General features: G+C 40.5%; 1 protein-coding gene across 1 annotated transcript in view; it reads left to right on the plus strand.

The window, feature by feature from the left end:
- Positions 1-17,262, plus strand: part of eps8l1b (eps8 like 1b) — an 18,334-nt gene extending 1,072 nt beyond the window's left edge. The window contains exons 2-15 of the mRNA XM_046846070.1: positions 1,199-1,285; positions 6,162-6,220; positions 6,392-6,512; positions 6,598-6,686; positions 6,819-6,893; positions 10,726-10,874; positions 11,340-11,472; positions 12,389-12,444; positions 13,774-13,873; positions 14,718-14,843; positions 15,202-15,340; positions 15,419-15,584; positions 16,546-16,678; positions 16,778-17,262. Coding sequence (XP_046702026.1) covers positions 1,207-1,285; positions 6,162-6,220; positions 6,392-6,512; positions 6,598-6,686; positions 6,819-6,893; positions 10,726-10,874; positions 11,340-11,472; positions 12,389-12,444; positions 13,774-13,873; positions 14,718-14,843; positions 15,202-15,340; positions 15,419-15,584; positions 16,546-16,678; positions 16,778-16,864 — 1,512 coding nt within the window. The 5' untranslated portion in view covers positions 1,199-1,206 and the 3' untranslated portion in view covers positions 16,865-17,262. The remainder of the gene's footprint in view (positions 1-1,198; positions 1,286-6,161; positions 6,221-6,391; positions 6,513-6,597; positions 6,687-6,818; positions 6,894-10,725; positions 10,875-11,339; positions 11,473-12,388; positions 12,445-13,773; positions 13,874-14,717; positions 14,844-15,201; positions 15,341-15,418; positions 15,585-16,545; positions 16,679-16,777) is intronic.
- Positions 17,263-20,811: the final 3,549 nt, after the last annotated feature.

The following is a 20,811-nucleotide window of genomic DNA, read 5'->3' on the forward strand; positions in this document are numbered from 1 at the left end:
GTTATAGAGATTATAGAAGGTTAGGGTTATAGAGAGTTAAGGTTATAGAGGTTTAAGTGAGTTTGGGTTATAAAGGTTATAGGTAGTTATGGTTATAGAGGGCTAGGGTTATGATAGGTTAGGGTTATAGTGGTATCAGAGGGTTAGGGTTAAAGCGAATTAGGGTTATAGAGGGTTATAAAGGTTTTTGCGTTATAGTGGGTTAGGGTTTTAGAGTAAATGGAGGGTTAAGAGGAATATAGGTTATAGAGGAATAGGGTTATAGAAGTTATATTTGGGTTACGGTTATAGGCGAATAGGGTTATAGAGGGTTAGGGTTATAGTGGTTATAGTGGGTTAGAGTTATAGAGGTTAGGTTAATAGTGGGTTATGATTATAGAGGTTAGGGCTATAGAGGTTATAGTGGGTTAGAGTTATAGTGGTAATGGAGGGTTAGGGTTAAGGTTATAGAGGAATAGGGTTAAAGTGGGTTATGGTTATATAGGGTTATTGAGGGTCAGGGTTATAGTGGTAATGGAGGTTAGGGTTATAGAGGAATAGGGTTATAAAGGTTACATTTGTGTTAAGGTTATAGAAATAGGGTTATAGAGGTTAGGGTTATAGAGGGTTAGGGTTATAGATGTTATATTTGGGTTAAGATTATAGAGAAATAGGATTGTAGAGGGTTAGGGTTATAGAGGTTATTGAAGGTAAGGGTTATAGTGGTAACTGAGTGTTAGGGTTATAGTGAAATATGGTTATAGAGGGTTAGGGTTATAGATGTTATATTTGGGTTAAGGTTATAGAGGGTTAGGGTTATAGAGGAACAGGGTTATAGAGGAATAGGGTTATAGAGGTTATTGAGGGTTATGGTTATAGAGGGTTAGGGTTATAGAGGGTTAGGGTTATAGTGGTAATAGAGGAATAGCCCTGGTTTAAGATCCAGAGGCCCTGTATCAACAATGGCCCTGTGTTCTGACCCCAGCTTCCTAACATTGCTGGGATATGCAAAAAGATGTCACTGTGCTGTAAAGTACATGTGACAAAAAAGTCTCTTCTCTTCTCTTCTCTTCTCTTCTCTTCTCTTCTCTTCTCTTCTCTTCTCTTCAGTTTATTAAATATTCACAGCAAGATAGATAAGTTATTTACCATTCAATGTAAAGAAAACTTGACCTGTCTACAGAAATGTGTAAAAATAGTAATAATATTTCTTTATCAGTTCTTCACATGCAGATGGAAGGACATCATATTCTGAGTTTCCCGAATCCACAGCCCCCAAACCACATACACAATAACAACATTAAAGGTAAGAACCTGTCTAACTCTTTTTTCTGTCTCTTTGTCTCAGCCCTTTGTCAGTCTCTCTCTCTGTCTCTTTCTCACTCTCTGTCTCACTCTTTTTTTCTCACTATTTCTGTCTCATGCTCTCTGTCTTACTCTGTCTCATTCTCTCTGCCTCAATGTCTCTGTCTCATTCTCACTGTCTCTCTTTTACTCTGTCTCTCACTCTATGTCGGACACTTTCTGTCTCTCTCAGTGCTTCTATGATTCCTGATTCCTGTTCTAATATCATGATGTATTGGAATAGTGAGTAATATATGAGTTTGAAGCCCGGCCTGAATACCTGTACAGGTGTGATCAATTACACAGGTGCATTATTGTATTAAGGGTGTTGTATAGAGGTGTGTTGTGTAATGCAGGTGTGATACAAAGGTGTATACCAGTGCTTTTCGGTTAAATGGGTGTGTTTAATTTGCTCGTTTATTATACAGGACAGGTGTAAAAAGTGATACAGGTCTTCAGTTATAGAGGTGTTACATAACATGAATTTTATTTATTATAATTTCAAGTATCAATTTCAGTTACACCAGTGAGCTCATAAAAAAGATGTGTTATGAAGTAATAAAGCTTAAACAGGTGTACCCACAAAACATCTCAGCATCAGTTCATTGTATAAGTAATTTAATGCAAAATGGTTAAACCAGTTGTCAGAATCTGTCATCTAAAATTTCTATTCAACTTTTATTTTGTAAATGTGTTGAATTGATGAATTGTGCAGATGAATCTTTAATGTCACTAATGAAGGCGGGCAAGTAACAGCATCAGATCAACCAATGATGAACCAGTTCTCTAAAACAGCTCAAAGGTGAATCTTGTGAACCTTCAACTGACAACAAAACACAGAATTACAATTTCTGAAAATGGACGAACAACTAAAAAAAGAACAGGCAATATTACAGTAGGGCAAAAGTGTAAATCCTGTCGGGTATCTTACACTTATTATAAATTAAATATGCAATCAAATAAATAAATTTGTGCTGCTGAAATTCATAGATGCCAAACAAAAGAAATAAAACATTTCAATCATTTTTATCCAAACCATAGATTATATCAAGAAATACTGAAACTGTGCAGCATCATACTGACAACACGACTAAACATTGTGACGATTGTGTTTGTAAACATTCACAGAAGGACTTTTTATTCTGATGGGAATGAGATGTTCTTTGACACAAACACTTTTAAGAGATGAACTAAAGATTTTGAGAAAAGTACATACTTTTGCAAGAAATCCAATGTTTTGTGCTCTTTGTACACATTGCTGGGAGAAATGCACTTTACTGGTTTGCAAATATTAAGGATGATTTAAAGAACGGTCCAAAGCAGCTGAGAAAAACTGTAGCAGAGTGTTAGGATTTATAGGTGAGCTAGGCTATACAAAAGTATTAACTCATACCAGATTTAAGTATATAACGGTGTGCTGATTCGTTCTTGGTCCATATGTAAATGTTTTGTTGTTTCCTTCTGGACCGCTGACTTAACTCAATCAGAGTTTCCATACCAAAAGGTAAGATCAGGCTGAGGTTGAGGATGGTGGATATTGAAAGTTGAATGGGTGAGAGCAGAACACATACTTTAAAACAGTGTCTCCATTAACACTTTAAAGTCCAGTAGTCCTAGATCTGACACACCTGCACTAGTTGTGGACAGGACATTTAAGGGATAAATCATGGTTTTAATAAGTGTTTTTTTATAGCACAGGTTCCCATCCCTTGTCATAAAGAACTGCACTCCCTGATCTAACACAATTCTTGAACTCAGGGCTGTTAATGATCAGGTTTCTTAGGTCACATGTGTTAGAGCAGGAAACACTAATATATACAGTGCATTCAGCTTTATTCCAAAATGGATCAAATTCATTATTTTTCTTAGAATTCTACAATCAATTACCCATAATGACACCATGAAAAAAGTTTGTTTGAAATCTTGCAAATTTATTAAAAATAAAAAAGAAACGGAAAAAAAAATCACGTACAGAGTAGTAACAGCCTTTGCAATGTCACTAAAAAATTGAGCTAAGGTTCAATTTAATTCAATTCAATTGAAGGTGCATCCTGTTTCTACTGATCATCATTGAGATGTTTCTACAACTTGATTGAAGTCCAGCTGTGCTAAATTCAGTGGATTGGACATGATTTGGACCAAGCCATTAAGTCCAAGGAATTGTCTATAGACCTCAGACAGGATTGTCTTGAGGCACAGAGCCGCCTGGCCAAACTGAGTGATCGGGGGAGAAGGGCCTCAGTCAGGGAGGTGACTAAGAACCCGATGGTCACTCTGAAAGAGCTCCAGCATTTCTCAGGGGAGAGAGGAGAACCTTCCAGAAGAAGAATCATCTCTGCAGCACTCCACTAATCAGGCCTGTATGGTAGAGTGGCCAGAGGGAAGCCACTCCTCAATAAAAGGCACATGACAGCCCACTTGGAGTTTGACAAAAGGCACCTGAAGGACTCTCAGACCATAAGAAACAAAGATTGAACTCTTTGGCCTGAATGTCATGTCTGGAGGAAACCATGCACCGATCATCACCTGGCTAATACCATCCCTACAGTGAAGCATGTAGCATTTGGTGATGTTTTTATGCATCAGGAACTGGGATCCAGCATGATTTTCTGAGCCCTTTCTTCTCACTCTAGATGTGTTCAGTTCCTGTAGTGTGGGCAGGGGAGCACCAATAACCCTTTAAGAAATTTGAACCGTCCTCTGTAGTCTACTGTCTGATTTTGTAGCTGAGCTACAAAAGAACTGTTTGAGCAGTTCTTGTGGCAGGTTGAACTTCTTCAGCTTGTGCAGGAAGAACATCCTCTGTTGGAGCTTTTTAACAATAGAGTTGATGTAATTGTACCACTTTAGTACCACCCAAGAGATGGTGGTGCCCAGGAACCTGAATGACTCCACTGTTGCCACCATGCTGTTTATAATGAAAATGGGGGAAGTGCAGGGGGGTTTCTCCTGAAATCCACAATCATCTCCACTGTTCTCATCTCCATGTCCAGTGTGTTAAGCTCCAGGCTCTTATGACTGCAACAGGCAGCCAGCTGCAAAACCTTGCTTCTGCATGCAGACTCATCGCCGTCATCTACTATAAGGCTGATGACAATAGTGTCACCTGCATACTTCAGGAGCTTGACAGACGTTCTGTAGAGGTGCAGTGGTTGGTGTACAGGGAGAAGAGCAGTGGGAAGAGAACACATCCCTGGGGGGGCACCAGTGCTGATAGTGAACACGGGAAGTGCATCATCCACGGACCTGTTTGCTCAATACGCAAACTGCAAGAGGTCCAGTGATGTCCTTCATTTAAGCCAACACCAGTCTCTCAAATTACTTCATGACCACAGAACCCTAACCCAGATGTTAGAGCAATGTGTCTGTAGTCATTAAGTCCAGTGAGTTTTGGTTTCTTTGGTATGGGGATGATGGAACATTTAAAGCAGGCAGGCACATCAAAGTTCCAGTGATCTGTTAAAGGTTGTGAAAATATGGACACCAGCTTGTCTGCACATGTTCTTAGACAGGCTGGTGAAACTCCATCTGTTCCTGGTGTATTATGGGGTATTTGTAGAATTTTTATGAAATTAATGAATTAAATCCATTTTGTGCGCTGTGATATTTTCAGATGCACTGTGCAGAATGTGAGTTCTGGTTGAACAATGCCTGTTTTAAAAAACACTTCTAATTAAAACTGTAGTAACAGAAGAGTACATTTGGTCCTGTACATCTGCCAAAATCCAGATTATATACAGTCTATATTGAGTACTATCAAGTGGTGGACAGAAAATAAGTACATTTAATTTGTTACTGTACTTTAGTAACTTTTTCACGTCTGTACTTTACTGAAGTATTTTCATTTGGGGAGACTTTAACTATGACCTTCAAATGTAGTGAAGTAAAATATCTTTTACTCAGCTACATTTAGTGAAATCAGTCGCTCGTTTTTATTAATGAGGATAAAAACTTTAATGAAACACGCAGCGAGTCACCAATCAGGGTCGAGCGCACACTCTGTTTTACACGTGTTCTGATCGGCGCTTGGTAAATCTACTGATCACCAACATACAGTTCAGCATCAGTTCAACATCAAGCAGAACATTTAGAGAGGAATAAATAATGAAGAAACTCCAGACTCAAACTCACCACCACACACGTGACCTCATTTACACGTTTTATTAAAGTAGTAGAAAATAAGGTTTTGTGTTTATGATAATTATAATAGAAATCAATCAGTGTTTGAGTCTTTAATATCATTCTATTAATAGATCAGTGTGCTGAGAGTCACTTTCAAGTCTTTTCACATAAACTGAGGTGATTAAGTGAAGAATCTTGTGATAAAAAATGATAATAGAAACATTATAGCCATAATAAATCATATATTTTTCATAATTTAAAGCGAGCACTTTTAGTTTTACTGTAGTAATATTGTAATGAGTATTTCTCTACTTTAACTCAACTACATCATTTAAATACAACTGATACTATCCATAGTAATTAATACATATATAATCTAAATATGGTATATATGTCCACAGATGATCTTAAGAGAAGATGTGTATTTAGAAAACACAATGTTTCAGTTATAATGATCACACTGGATAAACATCCCAAAGTTTCACCATATTTCACTGAACTATGAATATTGGAATATCTGTTTTTAAATTATGCAAATGTCCTTATAATCACAGGACATATTTAATACCGCATGTTTTAGGAAGCAACCTGTCTCATCCTGGGGGAAACATTGTATTCCTTTATTGTTTTATTTTTATTTCACATTAATCTACTTTTAGTTTACCTCTCTCTCTCTCTCTCTCTCTCTCTCTCTCTCTCTCTCTCGCTCTCTCTAGCTAATGGAGTGCTAAATGGTCAGCCTGATAAGGCACTTCTGAAAGCACAGCAGGAGGTGGTGAGTTTCTGTGTGTGTGTGTGTGTGTGTGTGTGTGTGTGTGTGTGTGTGTGTGTGTGTCTGTGTACGCATGTGTTTTTCACACCTTTAGCTCACATATTAATCTACTTATAACTCAGCATGACTAATAACTCTGTTTTAATCTGGTCTTTTTTTCTGGCCTGTCTCTAGGACATGTTAAATCATTGTTTTGAGGAGATTGAGATGTTTATGGCAAAACTGCAGCAGGCAGCTGAAGCTCAGAACATCCTGGAACAGAGAAACAAGAAGAAAAAGAGTAGGAAGAAGGAGGGTTAGTTGAAACACAGGGAGAGAAAGGTTCATCATTTATCTTGACATATTGACTAACTAGTTAAATGATTGTGTGTTTTTTGTAGATGACCTGCTCAGTGCTAAAGCTAAAACTCCTCCTGAAGTTGAGTTCCTCCAGATCTTCCAGAAATTCAAATACAGTTTCTGTCTTCTGGTAAAAACAAACAAACAAACAAACACACACACACACACACACACACACACACACACACACACACACACTTATCATTGCTAACACTAAGTGATGTAAAATGGAGATATTAATGGACATGTTTTTGAATTTCAGGCGAGGTTAAACTTGGCCATTGCTAACCCCACTTCAGATGAACTTTTACACCACATCTTCAAACCTCTGGACATGGTAAGTGTGTGTGCGTGTGTGTGTGTGTGTGTGTGTGTGTGTGTGTGTGTGTGTGTGTGTTTCTCACTGTGTACACACTCATGCAATTGATACCATGTCTACTGCATTGTGTTATTATGAAATGTAACAAAAAGCATTTTGACATATGAGATTTAAAATATTTTGTGGGTGTGTGATTATTAAGAATATAAACTTTATTAGGCCACCTGTATGTACATACAGTATACACACCTGTGTGCTTTTATCATCACACTTTGACATATGGCCTCTTTTAGTTTGGTTTAGAATTAAGGTGATATCAAGAACCCAGCCATTAGTGTTGCACAATCCAGGTCACTCTTCGGTCTCAAGCCCGGATAAATGTGGAAGTTTGTGTTATGAAGGACATCCAGCGTAAAACATGTGCAGAATCAAATATGCGGATCACGAATCAGAATTTCATAGCGGATCGGTCGAGGCCCAGGTTACCAACGACCACCACAGGTATCGTTAACAACAGGGTACCAGTGAAAATTGGGCTACTGTTGGCTGGAGGAGGAGAAGGAGAAGAGGAAGACGTCTACAGAGACAGCATGGAAAGGAGAAGTGGAGGAGAGTGGAGGTTCTGGTTGGTACTTTAAATGTTGGTACTATGACTGGTAAAGGGAGAGAGGGAGCTGATATGATGGAGAGGAGAAAGGTAGAGATGTTGTGTTTAGGAGACCAAGTGGAAAGGGAGTAAGAGCAGGAACATTGGAGGTGTTTAAACTGTTCTATCATGGTGTGGATGGAAAGAGAAATGGTGTAGGGGTGATTCTGAAGAAAGAGTACAGTAAGAGTGTAGTGGAGGTGAAGAGAGTTTCTGATAGAGTGATGAACATGAAGCTGGAAGTTGAAGAGGTGATGATAAATGTCATCAGTGCTTATGCTCCATGGAGAGAAGGAAAAATTCTGGAGTAAGTTAGATAAAGTGGTAGAAGGTGAACCTAGGAATGAAAGATTGGTGATTGGGGCAGATTTACATTTACATTTGCAGCATTTAGCAGATGCCCTTATCCAGAGCGACATACAAAAGAGTCTCTAGCAATGAATAAATCTACACTGGTACACATGATTACAAACTTAATATAAATATAACTCTTGAATCAAATATGAATAAATATTTAAATGTGCATGTAGTTGAAGGGAACAGAGGTAATGAGGAGGTGATGGTAGGTGTGGCTTTAAGGAGAGGAATGTGGAAGGGCAGATGGTGGTAGATTTTGCTAAAAGGATGGAAATGGCAGTGGTGAACACTTATTTTAAGAAGAGGAAGATCAAAGGGTGACTTATAAGAGTGGAGGAAGGTGCACACAGGTGGAATATGTTCTATGTAGGAGATGTAACCTGAAGGAGATTGGAGACTGTAAGGTGTTGGCAGGGGACAGTGTAGCTAGACAGCATCAGATGGTGGTCTGTAGGATGGTTTTGTAGGTGAAGAAGAAGAGGAGGAGAGTGAGGACTGAACGAAGAATAAGATGGTGGAAACCGAAGGAGGAAGACTGTAGTGTGAGATTAAGGGGAAGAGGTCAGACATGAGCTCGTGGTGGTGAAGAGGTGCTGGATGATTGAGCAACTACTGCAGGAATGACCCTAACCCTAACCCTAACCCTAACCCTAGAAACGTACTTGTTGTGACATCTTGAAAGAGAAAGGAAGACAAAGAGACATGGTGGTGGAATGAGGAAGTGCAAGAGAGCATTAGGAGAAATGGGTTGGAGAACCAGAATTGGGATTGGCAGAGTGATGAGAAAAGTAGGCAGGATTAAAGGAGATGCGGCAGCAGGTGAAGAGGGATGTGGCGAAAGCCAAGTTGAATGAGAAGTTGGACACTAAGGAAGGAGAAAAGTGTATTATACCGTTTGGCCAAGCAGAGGAACCGAGTTGGGAAGGATGTGCGACAAGTTAGAGCAATAAAGGATGGAAATTTAAATGTGTTGATTACTGAGGAGAGTGTATTGAGAAGATGTAGGGAGTATTTTGAGCAGCTGATGAATGAGGAAAATGAGAGAGAGAGAGAAGGTTGGATGATGTGGAGATGGTGAAGCAGGAAGTTTAAAGGATTAGTAAGGAGGAAGTGAGAGCAGTGATTAAGAGGATGAAGAGTGGAAAGTCGGTTGGACCAGATGACATACCGGTAGAAGCATGGAGATGTTTAGGATAGATTCAGTGGAGTTTTTAACCAGATTGTTTAACAGGATTTTGGAAGGTGAGAAGATGCCAGAGGAATGGAGGAGGAGTGTGCTGGTACCGATCTTTAAGAATAAGGGAGATGTGCAGACCTGCAGTAAATACAGGGGAATAAAGTTGATCAGTCACACCATGAAGTTATGGGGAAGAGTAGTGGAAGCCAGGCCGAGAGAAGAGGTGACCATCTGTCAGCAACAGTATGGTTTCATGCTGAGTAAGAGCACCACAGACACATTATTTGCTTTGAGAATGTTGATGGAGAAGTATAGAGAAGGTCAGAAGGAGTTGCATTGTGTGTTTGTGGATTTAGAGAAAGCGTACGACAGGGTGAAGAGAGGAGTTGTGGTATTGTATGAGGAAGTCAGCTCTGAGCCCTTTTCTGTTTGCAGTGGTGATGGACAGGTTGAAGGATGAGGTCAGACAGGAGTCTCCGTGGACTATGATGTTTGCGGATGATATTGTGATTTGTGGTGAGAGTAGAGAGCAGGTTGAGAAGAGTCTGGAGAGGTGGAGGTACACGCTGGAGAGAAGGGGAATGAAAGTCAGTAGGAGTAAGACAGAGTAGATGTGTGTGAATGAGAGGGAGGGCAGTGGAGGGGTGCAGTTGCAGGGAGAAGAGGTGGAGAAGGTGGAGGAGTCCAGGTACCTGGGGTCAACAGTGCAAAGTAATGGGGAGTGTGTTAGAGAATTGAAGAAAAGAGTGCAGGCAGGGTGGAGTGGGTGGAGAAGAGTGATAGCAGGAGTAATTTGTGATAGAAGAGTATCTGTGAGAGTAAAAGGGAAAGTTTATAGGACTGTGGTGAGACCTGATATGTTGTATGGTTTAGAGACAGTGGCATTGAGTAAACTTGTGACTTGTGCAGAGGAGGGACATGGGGTATATCGGTATATTGGGGTATTTTGTATACAGTCTTATACAATTTGAGATTATTGAACCGGGAACTACTAAGCAACTCATAAAAGGAGCGTGACAGATTGTAGCGTGTTAGAAGACTGGAGAGATACATGGAGATAAACCATTTAGTGTTTTGTAGGTAAGTAGCAGTAGTTTGTAGTGGTTTTTGAAACTTAACAGGAAGCCAGTGTAGGGAGGAGAAGATTGGGGTTATATGGTGATATTTTCTCGACCTTGTAAGAACTTTGGCTGCTGCATTCTGGACAAACTGTAGCTTGTTTATTAATTATGCAGGACATCCACCTAGTAATGCATTACAATAGTCCAATCTGGAGGTCATGAACGCATGGACGAGCTTCTCTGCATCAGATATAGACAACATGTTTCAGGATGCGGTGTTGAAGGCATTGTCTTGCTAGGACCCTCTACTATTCAGATAGCCTCTAACTGTGTAGCTCTTTGGCTGTTGAGCCAAAATAATAGCACCTCTTAAATGTACTTGTACCCAATACGATCATACATCATGGTAATTATATTAAGCACACATTTATACTGCAGTAGGACAATTACAATCTTTTCCTAGTCTGGAGGGATTAGCATGAGTAGTAAACAGGTTATAGAAGCTGTGAGCCCACGTTCCTTAATAGTTCCTAAAAATAACTGCCATTCTGCCCTGTCACCCTGGAGACTTGTGTACTACATTATGTACCTTGTTTTCTATTTGTACAGATTGTGAGGACTACAGGAAGCCCTGCATTAGCAGCATCAGTGAGAAGTCCAGCATTAACAGTGGGGGCAATCACACTGCTCAAAGAAAACCTAACACTGCAAGAACATGCACTCTGGAGCTCACTGGGGAGCTACTGGACACAATCAGGGTACACACACACACACACACACACACACACACACACACACACACACACACACACACATTCTCTCTCTCTCTCTCTCTGTCTCTCTCTCATGCTAATGTGCAATGTGACCTAAAGTATGTGGACACCTGACCTGTTACAGCAGTATGTACGTGTTGAACATTCCATTCCAGGCTTTCCAGTAGATTGTGGCTGTGAGGATTAGTGGTTATTCAGGTCAAAGAGCTTTAGTGTGATCAGACACTGATGTTAGGTGAGGACGTCTGGGTTGCAGGTCATGCCAAAGGTGTTCAAGTTTGACTTTTTTTGTAGGACACTTAAATGTATCTACTTCAACCCTCACAGAAAAAAAACAAAGTTTAAAAGCAACAAATTCAAATACTATACCAACTTTACTGTTGACCAGATAGTGTACATTTACAAACATATACAGTTACTAACCACACATTGTGTATTTGTGTGTCTCAGGTTAGCATTAGGTGTTTCTTCATACACTCCTGTGTTTCTGAATGGTTGGAAACCACCTGGGGCAGAGCTTGAGGGCTGGATTGATCCCATCCAAGTAGAACACAACAAAGATGAAGAGCAGGCAAAGCTAGCGGTAATCATTACAGTCATGCATTAAACCTTATAGTGCTCACAGCTGTTCACAAGTGCATCTTTATTTTACTGCTATTTGATTTTTATAAAAACACAACTCAGGATCATGAATGTCCTACAGAGATGGTGAGACAAAACAAAGACCAAGCAAGGAATAGACAAAAAGGATCAATTTTAACACACTGATGCTAATGAGGCACAGGTGGAAGCAATGGAAAGTAATGACGGACAAGGAACACAATGGTGAGATTTGATTGGGCAATTAAGGAAAAACACATATATAATTAATGAGTTGATGCTCCACTTTAATATACATTTACATTTGCCGCATTTAGCAGACGCCCTTATCCAGAGCGACGTACAAAAGTCCTTTGAGTCTCTAGTAATGAATAAATCTACACTGGTATGCCAGATTACAAACTTAATATAAATATAACTATTGAATTCTACAAAGCAAACTTTGAAAGTGGTAATTTAAGTGTTTCAGGAAGAGGTAGGTCTTCAATCGTCGCTGAAGATAGTCAGGGACTCTGTACGGACGGACATCTAGGGGAAGTTCATTCCACCACCATGGTGCCAGAACAGAGAAGAGCCTTGAAGTGTACTTACCTTTCATTCTGAAAGAAGGATATATAGACAAACAATTATTTAACCAAGTGATGGGGAAGCTGACCTCACAGACAGTGCTAAACAAACAATCACAATCTTTAAAGGTTCTTTTTCAAGAGATTGGTGCAGAACACCGGCAGCTGTTGTTCCATTGTAAAGTACTCTAAAAGGGTGATCACTCACAGTGTGTGTGTGTGTGAGCGTGTAAGCGTGTGCGCATGCATTTTTGTGTTTGTGTGTAAAATGCTTCAATTTAACAATGAATTCTAAAAGTATGTATAACAGCTTCTATTTTTCCTTGTTTGCAGTTAAGGAGTTCTGTCCAGCCCCCAGTTCCTCTGAATCCAGTAGAGAACACAGAAGTGTGAGTATAATGAACCTCAATGATTAAAGACACAGCAAAGCTGTTTAGTTCAATTCAATTCATGTTTATTTGTATTGCGCTTTTATTAATGAACATTGTCTCAGAGCAGCTTAACACAGATAATGTGGTGATAAAAAATAAAGAGGTTCTTTATAAGTGTAATTTTGTCCATGACGAACAAGTCGGTAGAGACTGTGGTGAAGGAAAAAGTCCCTGAGATGCAGAAGGAAGAAACCTTGAGAGGAACCAGACTCAAGAGGGAACCTTATCCCAATCTGGGTGCCACCAAATGTCCATTCTTTGTCCATGCTTTGTCCATGCTTTATCATAGTGGATGTGTACTGTTCAGTGATGCATAACTGTAGCCCTGAGCCATTGTAACAGTCTGTTAATATCAATTACAGTCAAAATTCATCCTCAAATTTTGCTCAGTAACTTCATGGATTTTTAGGCTGTTGATGTGGAACAGACAGGATTGGTGGATCACTGATCACTGGAACCTCAGGAGCATGTTTATCTTGTCAGGAAGAGTGAGAGAGAAATAAGGATTATTAAGTCTCCTTATTGTTGTATGAAAGTTAATGTCACTGTGCAGTTTGGACTCTGGTAAGACTCACTGTAGCAGCAGAACTAAAAGGGAGAAGCAAAAGGAAATGCAGACATGAGGATCTCTGGGATAAGAGACGACCAACCACACCACCATCAACAAACCTGAGTGAACATGTGAAAGTGAGGAGATGACAGCATCCAAATATCCCAGTTCACCAAACACTCGATATCCATGATCTCTCCAGATCTGTGTGTTGAATTATAACTGAACAAAAGTTCTCTTGAAAACTGTGGTGTGATCTGAGACCATTCAGTGGTTTATATGTCAGTAGTATTATTTTATAATCAGTGTGAGATTTATTTGTGAGCAGTGTAGACTGATTAAAACAGGGCCGATGTGCTCATGTAGAGTTAGAGCCAATAATCACAATATATTTACATTCACAATCACATTTACTGCTGCCCATGATGAAACAAATAGACCATTTAGAGTTTAGATAATCAGATTCCTTACTTCTAGCTGCATTTGCTCCTAGAAAATGTATGTATTTTCTTTTTGTCAAAATAGTTAACAAGCATCAGTTTTTATCCCTCTTACTGTAGCTATTTACATTCTGTGTGATTGTGTAATTCTCTGTGAAGCTCTTTAGTCATTAGTGTAGTTCTGTATTCTTGTGTGTAGCTCTAGCTTATCTATTGTGCTCGTGCTATTATTGGTGTGGTTATGTAGTTCTGTGTGGTTGTAGAGTCAGCTGAGTCATTTTTTCTGTTTCCTCACAGTGATGGTGGGCCAATGAAGGAGAGATTGTACAGCTGCAGCTATGACTTTGTGGCTCGGAACAGCAGCGAACTCTCAGTTTTGCAGGGAGAGACACTAGAGGTCTGTTAAACACACACAAATAATGAAAAAATACAATTACTTTTAAAAAGTACAAAACTGTTAACTTAAAAAAAACACTTCATTAAGAATATTTTATATACAGTATATGTTGGTCCATAGCTGTCAGGGTGCGAGCGAAACAGAAGGCGGAAGCCGGAGTACAGCTCGCTTGGGCTTTAATGCACGTGTGAGGGAGAGAGAGAGACACGAGCATACACACACACACACAGACGCGCATACACACAAGCACAAGCACACGGCAGTCCTACGGTTGAGAGAGATAGTCCGAGTAGCGCATTGGGATAAGCGTAGCTGACCCGAGATGCACAGGGAGGGGAAGCGCAGCCGGTACGGGATTCTGGAGTCCGGATGAAACGGATGAGAGAAGTCCTGCATGAAAACCGGACCGCCAAAACATGTAGTACGGAAAGTCAAACATAAACAATAACGAACGGGGAGTGAATGTGAGTGAGGGGTTTATGTAGGAGTGGAGTGATGAGCTTCAGGTGTGCCTCGTTAAACCTGGAGCTTCAGAGAGAGTGGAGGCATAGAGAGCCACCAAAGGGGGCGTGGCAGGTGGACCCCTGACAATAGCAGTCTGTCTACCCATCCACCTATCAATGTAGTCATGTTTGAATGATAACTGTCCTGTCCTGTCTGTATCTATCTGACTGCAAATCCACCTTCTGTTTGTTTGTCTGTCTATTTATCTAGCTAGCTATGACTACCTATTCCCTCATCACATTGTCAATCCACTGGCCTATCTGAATACCCGTTCTTCCCTTTTATCCATTCTTAACTAACTAGAACTGTCTCACCCTTGTTATCTGTCTCCCTCTCTCAGGTGATTGAATCATCTAAACGATGGTGGAAGTGTCGTAACAGGTTTAATGAAGTTGGTTTTGTTCCCTTTAACATTTTGGAGCCTGTTTCTCACATAGAGAGTCTGGGGCCCAACAAACCACCCAAGGTATATAATATATATATATATATATATATATATATATTTTACACACACACACACACACATACACACAGACACACTTGTTCACACTTGTAGAGAACCAGGAAACATCTACATACCCCAGGCCAAATGCTCTCAGCATCATTCATCCTTCATTGTCAAGTTCTAAATGTTTACAGAATATGAGCTATATAGTTGTCAACACTTTAACAATGCAGAAAGATCTCTAGTTAATTGTCTGATTATTTATCTAACTATTAAATTTGAACTTCATAATTGTGTCTACATTATCAACATAAACCTGACACTGGGGTTCTATCTCTTTCTTTCTATTTCTGTTTTTTTTTTTGTGTCTTTATAACAGGCTCCAGCACCACCTCCAATGCAGAAGACAAGCACTTTGCCTCTGCCCACTTCCCTTCGCATGACCTCAGACCTCAACACCTCACGACCTCGCAGCATTGCCCTGCCACCTCAACATTTTCCTGAGGACACAGAGAAAGGTACCCACATAATACACACTTTAATTTAAACACAAACAAACATTGCACTAATTATCCTGGTCTCTCTGGTGCTCTTAGTGATGCAAGTTAATGATGAACTCCTGCAGAGGCTGACCAGTGGCAAAACAGCATTGTCTCGTCCATTGGTCATCCCTCGGTCTGCAGATACCTCACTTCCTCTGGACTATCACTCACCTCCTGCTGAGGTCGAGGCCTGGCTACGTGGGAAATGCTTTAATGAACCGTGAGTTTAAAAAAGTGCAACAAACAGTCATTTTATATTACATAACCTTAAAGATGGATTTAGTAAATGTAAACAAAAGATGGACTTTATTAAATGTAAACAGTCTGCGAAAAGGTTTCGGACTGTAGCTGCCATTAACAGTTTTACAGTTGAGTTTCCATTATTGAACAGTTGATAAACTCAACAATGACCTCAACCTCAACACTTCGGTTTTCTTCCTCATACCATCTCAGGGTGCTTTCCCTAATCATCACAAGGAATAAATTATTCATTTTTATATTTATATATATATATATATATATATATATATATATATATATATATATATATATATATATATATATATAATTATTTATTTATTTCTCTAAACCTGCTTTTGGGACTGTGTCCATATTCAATTCAGTTAATTTGTATTTGTTTTGCGCTTTTAACAATGAACATTGTCTCAGAGCAGCTTTACACAGATAATGTGGTGATCAAAATGAATAAGATGTTCTTTATAAATGTAAGTTTGTTCCTGATGAACAAGCCAGTGAAGCCATAGTTAAAATCAGTATAAAAATAAAATTTCACTGAACTAAATTATTAACTTATTAGAATGATTAGTTATTAGTGTAGGCACATGATTAGGTGAATGGAGTTGACCTGTAAAAAGTCTTGTGACTGGTCAACATTGAAAGGTAAGATTACTGAACGATTACTGTGTAAAACAATTAACCTAGTTCAGTCATGACAAAAGAGTATTTGGCCTGGGTCCAAAATATGCTTAACTGTCCAATGATGAATAATGTGTGTTTGGACACCTTACTGTGTTAGTCTAATTCCCTTTCATTTCACTAGTGACCTGTGTGAATCTTTGCCTCTTTTATTTGTTTACATTGTTTCAGACTTAATAATAAGCTAGCTGTTATCTGTTTGTGTGTGTGTGTGTGTGTGTGTGTGTGTGTGTGTGTGTGTGTAGAACTGTGCAGTGTCTTGGCGTCTTAACAGGAGCTCAGCTCTTTTCTCTGAATAAAGAGGAGCTTCGTGCTGTCATTCCTGATGAAGGAGCGAGAGTGTACAGCCAAGTTGCTGTCCAGAAAGCTCTGTTGGAGGTAGATATACACACACACACACACACACACACACACACACACACACACAAATGGTATTTATAAATTATAAACTAATAAATTATATGTTTTTGTTCTAAGGATGTCAAAAAGGCAACAGAGCTTGAGACAGTGATGGAGAAACAGAAGATGAAAGTGGATTTTACAGTGGAGAGTGGAACTCTCTAACATTCAGGCCACATCTGTATACCCCACCATACAAACACCCCCACCCATCCACCCAACATGCATTCCCTCTTCTCCTCTATCACCTTACTCTCATCACAGATATAGTTCATATTTACAGATAGGTGTACATGGTGTGGTGTAACTAAAAATTCAATATATGTAATGCCTTTACACACACACACACACAAACTTATTACAGACTACTGCTCACACACTTTTTTCTATGTAAAGCTGCTTCGGGACAATGTCTAGTGTTAAAAGTACTATACAATTAAAACAAAAAAAAAAAAGTACACAAATCAAGTGCCATTTTAAAGTAAAGATTTATTTGCTTTCTAAATGTAAATGTTATTCATGACTGATGACTCAATATAATTATAATAAATTATAATACCCTTTGTGAAATTCTGTTTTTTTAAATAACGTAAGTTAAATTTAAATGTGTGTGGTTTTTACATCATTTCACAAAAACATACAGTAAACTGATAAGAGTGAGATAATAGCTGGATTATAATATTTACCTATAAGCAGCAGATTAAACATGCATGTGCTGTTACATTCTTAACATACCATCCACTTTCATAAGAACACCTTTATGCAGTTTTCCAAAAAGCAAATCATGTAACAGAAGCATTGTGCATAAATCATACCAGTTAAAGGTCAAGAGCCATTTAGTTATTGTTCACCTCGAAAATCTGAAAGTGTGATTTTTTGAGAAACGACGATGACTGGAAGGACCAAATGCAGGATGCAACAGGGGTATGGAGAAAGCAGTCTTTAATGGAGGGAGTGAGCAGAATAATCAAAGTACAAAATGTGGGGAAAAAGCAAATACACAGTCCAATAAACAGTCCAGGGTCAGAACACAGTCAAATTAGGCAATGCAGGCAGAGACAAAACCAAATCCATAACAGTAGAAAATCTAAAAATAGTTTAAATATCCAAGAGCCAGCAAACAGAGCAACATAGGCAGATCAAACAAACCAAAAACAGGCCAGAGTCCATAATAGTGCAGAGGCAGAACAGAGGTCAGGAACAGGATCAGGAACAGGGCAGAGTGGCCAGAAATATCCCAGGGATGTGAAAAGCTGGTGAGATAATCTGGCAGAGGTAAAAGTCTTGGGTGTCCTTAAATACTGGGTGTTGCAGGAAAAAAACAGCAAGATGGCCACCGACCCAGAAGCAGAATTTCATAGTGGATCGGTCAAGGCCCGGGTTACCAACGACCGCCACAGGTTCCGTTAACCAACAGGGTACCGGTGGAAATTGGGCTACTGTTGTCTGGAGGAGGAGAAGGAGAGAAGGAAGACGTCTATAGAGACAGCAGGAAAAGGAGAAGTGGAGGAGAGTGGAGGTTCGGGTTGGTACTTTAAATGTTGGTACTATGACTGGTAAAGGGAGAGAGGGAGCTGATATGATGGAGAGGAGAAAGGTGGATATGTTGTGTGTTCAGGAGAACAAGTGGAAAGCGAGTAAGAGCAGGAACATTGGAGGTGGGTTTAAATGGTTCTATCATTGTGTGGATGGAAAGAGAAATGGTGTAGGGGTGATACTAAAGGAAGAGTACAGTAAGAGTGTAGTGGAGATGAAGAGAGTTTCTGATAGAGTGAGGAACGTAAAGCTCGAAGTTGAAGGGGTGATGATTAATGTCATCAGTGCTTATGCTCCACAAGTGGGTTGTGAGATAAAGGAGAAGGAAAAATTCTGGAATGAGTTAAATGAAGCATCGGATGGTGATCTGTAGGATGGTTTTGAAGGTGAAGAAGAAGAGGGGGAGAGTGAAGACTGAAAGAAGAATAAGATGGTGGAAACTGAAGGAGGAAGACTGTAGTGTGAGATTCAGGGAAGAGGTCAGACAGGAGCTGGTGGTGGTGAAGAGGTGCTGGATGATTGAGCAACTACTGCAGAAGTGATAAGGGAGACAGCTAGAAAGGCACTTGGTGTGACATCTGGAAATAGAAAGGAAGACAAAGAGACATGCTGGTGGAATAAGGAAGGGCAGGAAAGCATAAGGAGAAAGACGTTGTCAGCCACTTCCGCTGCTCCCGCTTCCGGGGTAGCGTGAACTTGCAACCGCCCTGGCTGCCATCTTCCCGTTGCATAAATGTGGATTCCTCGCGTTCTCTGCCAGATCGTCTTGCCGGCTTCCTGGTCATTTTGAGACTTTTCTGCCCCTCGTTTTTGCTTTCCGGATACTTTGGTCTCGGTTTTGGATCCTCCAGTTTGTTCTCAGATTGGCGCATACGTTTTTATTTTTTTATGGACACTTTGGTTTTTGTGTTTTTCTCATGTGGACTATTCAAGCTGAGGTCATAAGTTTTTGGACACTTTGGTTTTGTGTTTTAGTCATACATGGACTATTCAGCCTGTGGTAATATGTTTTCGCAAACTTTGTTTTTTTGCTTTCTGTTCTGCTAGGATTTTGTGTTTTGCCTGAATTTGTTTTTGTTATTAAAGGCTTTAAATATATACCTTGCTGGCATCCTGCACTTGGGTCCAACTACCCGCACCCTGACAGTACGATCTGGCCAGACATGGACCCAGCGGACGATCTCCAAACTCAACTCTTCTTTCTGGTGCAGATCACCACCTCCCATCACCAACATATACAGGAACTGGCAAATGCATTTTGTGAATTGGCCCTTCAGTGCAACCAAGCCTTTGTTGCTCAGGCCTCTGTTTCAGAAACCTCCACTGCTCCACAGGGGACTTAACGCTGAGATCAAGAATGAGCTTGTGGCCCAAGATCTTCCAGAGGGCCTGGATGCCCTGATCAGCCTGGCCACCCGAATCAACCAGCGGATGAGGGAGTTTTGCTCTAAAGGGGGGTTGCCTTAGACCCTGGCAGCCTGGTCCATATTCCGACCCACCTTGCTTCAATACATCACCAATCCATGAATTAGTGGTGTTTGTTGACTCCGGGACAGACGCTTAATTTTTGGATGTGGAACTTGCTTGCCAACTAAGCTTTAAGCCCGAATCACTGCCTGCACCACTCCTGGTCTGTGCCTTCGATGGCCACATTCTCTATCGGGTTACCCACCGCACCAAGCCCCTCCTCGTCTCCACCGGTAAACAAGATCTTAAATGGTTATCATTCCTCATCATTCCATCACTGCAAGCACCTGCCATGTTTGGTTTCCTGTGGTTGCAGAGGCATAACCCTTGTGTCAAGCCAGCTGTCTCACCTCAATCCCTCGGATCCCAACTCATTCTGGGATGGAACCTCCTCCAATCTCAGTTCTGTTCCTGCGGAGTACCATGATTTGGGCACCATCTTCAGTAATGCCAGGGCCCTATCACTACCTCCCCACCGTCCGTATGACTGCTCTATTGACCTATTGCCGGGAACGACGCCTTCCCGAGGTCGCTTTTACCACCTGACCAGTCCTGAAAGAGAGGCTATGACTGATTACATCCGGGAGTCCCTGGCATCTGGTATCATCCGCCCTTCCTCCTCCCTGGCTGGGGCATGTTTCTTTTTGTAGAAAAGAAGGACAAGTGCGTGGACTTAACTCCATCACCATTAAGAATCAGTACCCCTTGCCCTTGATGTCTTCAGCCTTTAAACTCCTCCAGGGGGCTACTCTCTTTACCAAGCTAGACTTCCGCAACGCTTACCACCTCATACGCATCCGGGAGGGGGACGAATGTAAGACAGCCTTTAACACCCCAGCAGGCCACTATGAGTACTTAGTCATGCTGTTTGGCCTCACTAATGCCCCAGCAGTCCTCCAGGCCCTGGTCAACGACGTCCATCAGGACATTTGCCATAATTTTGTGTTCTTCTATCTGGACGACATTTTAATCTACTCCCACTCCCTGGACGAACACCGCTGCCATGTACGTGCTGTGCTCACCTGTCTACTACAGAGTCCCTTGTATGTGAAATCTGAGAAATGTGAGTTTCATGTGTCCAGCACATCTTTTTTGGGCTTTATCTTGTC

Source organism: Silurus meridionalis, chromosome 4, assembly GCF_014805685.1.
Source record: "Silurus meridionalis isolate SWU-2019-XX chromosome 4, ASM1480568v1, whole genome shotgun sequence".
Classification (NCBI taxonomy): Eukaryota; Metazoa; Chordata; class Actinopteri; order Siluriformes; family Siluridae; genus Silurus; species Silurus meridionalis.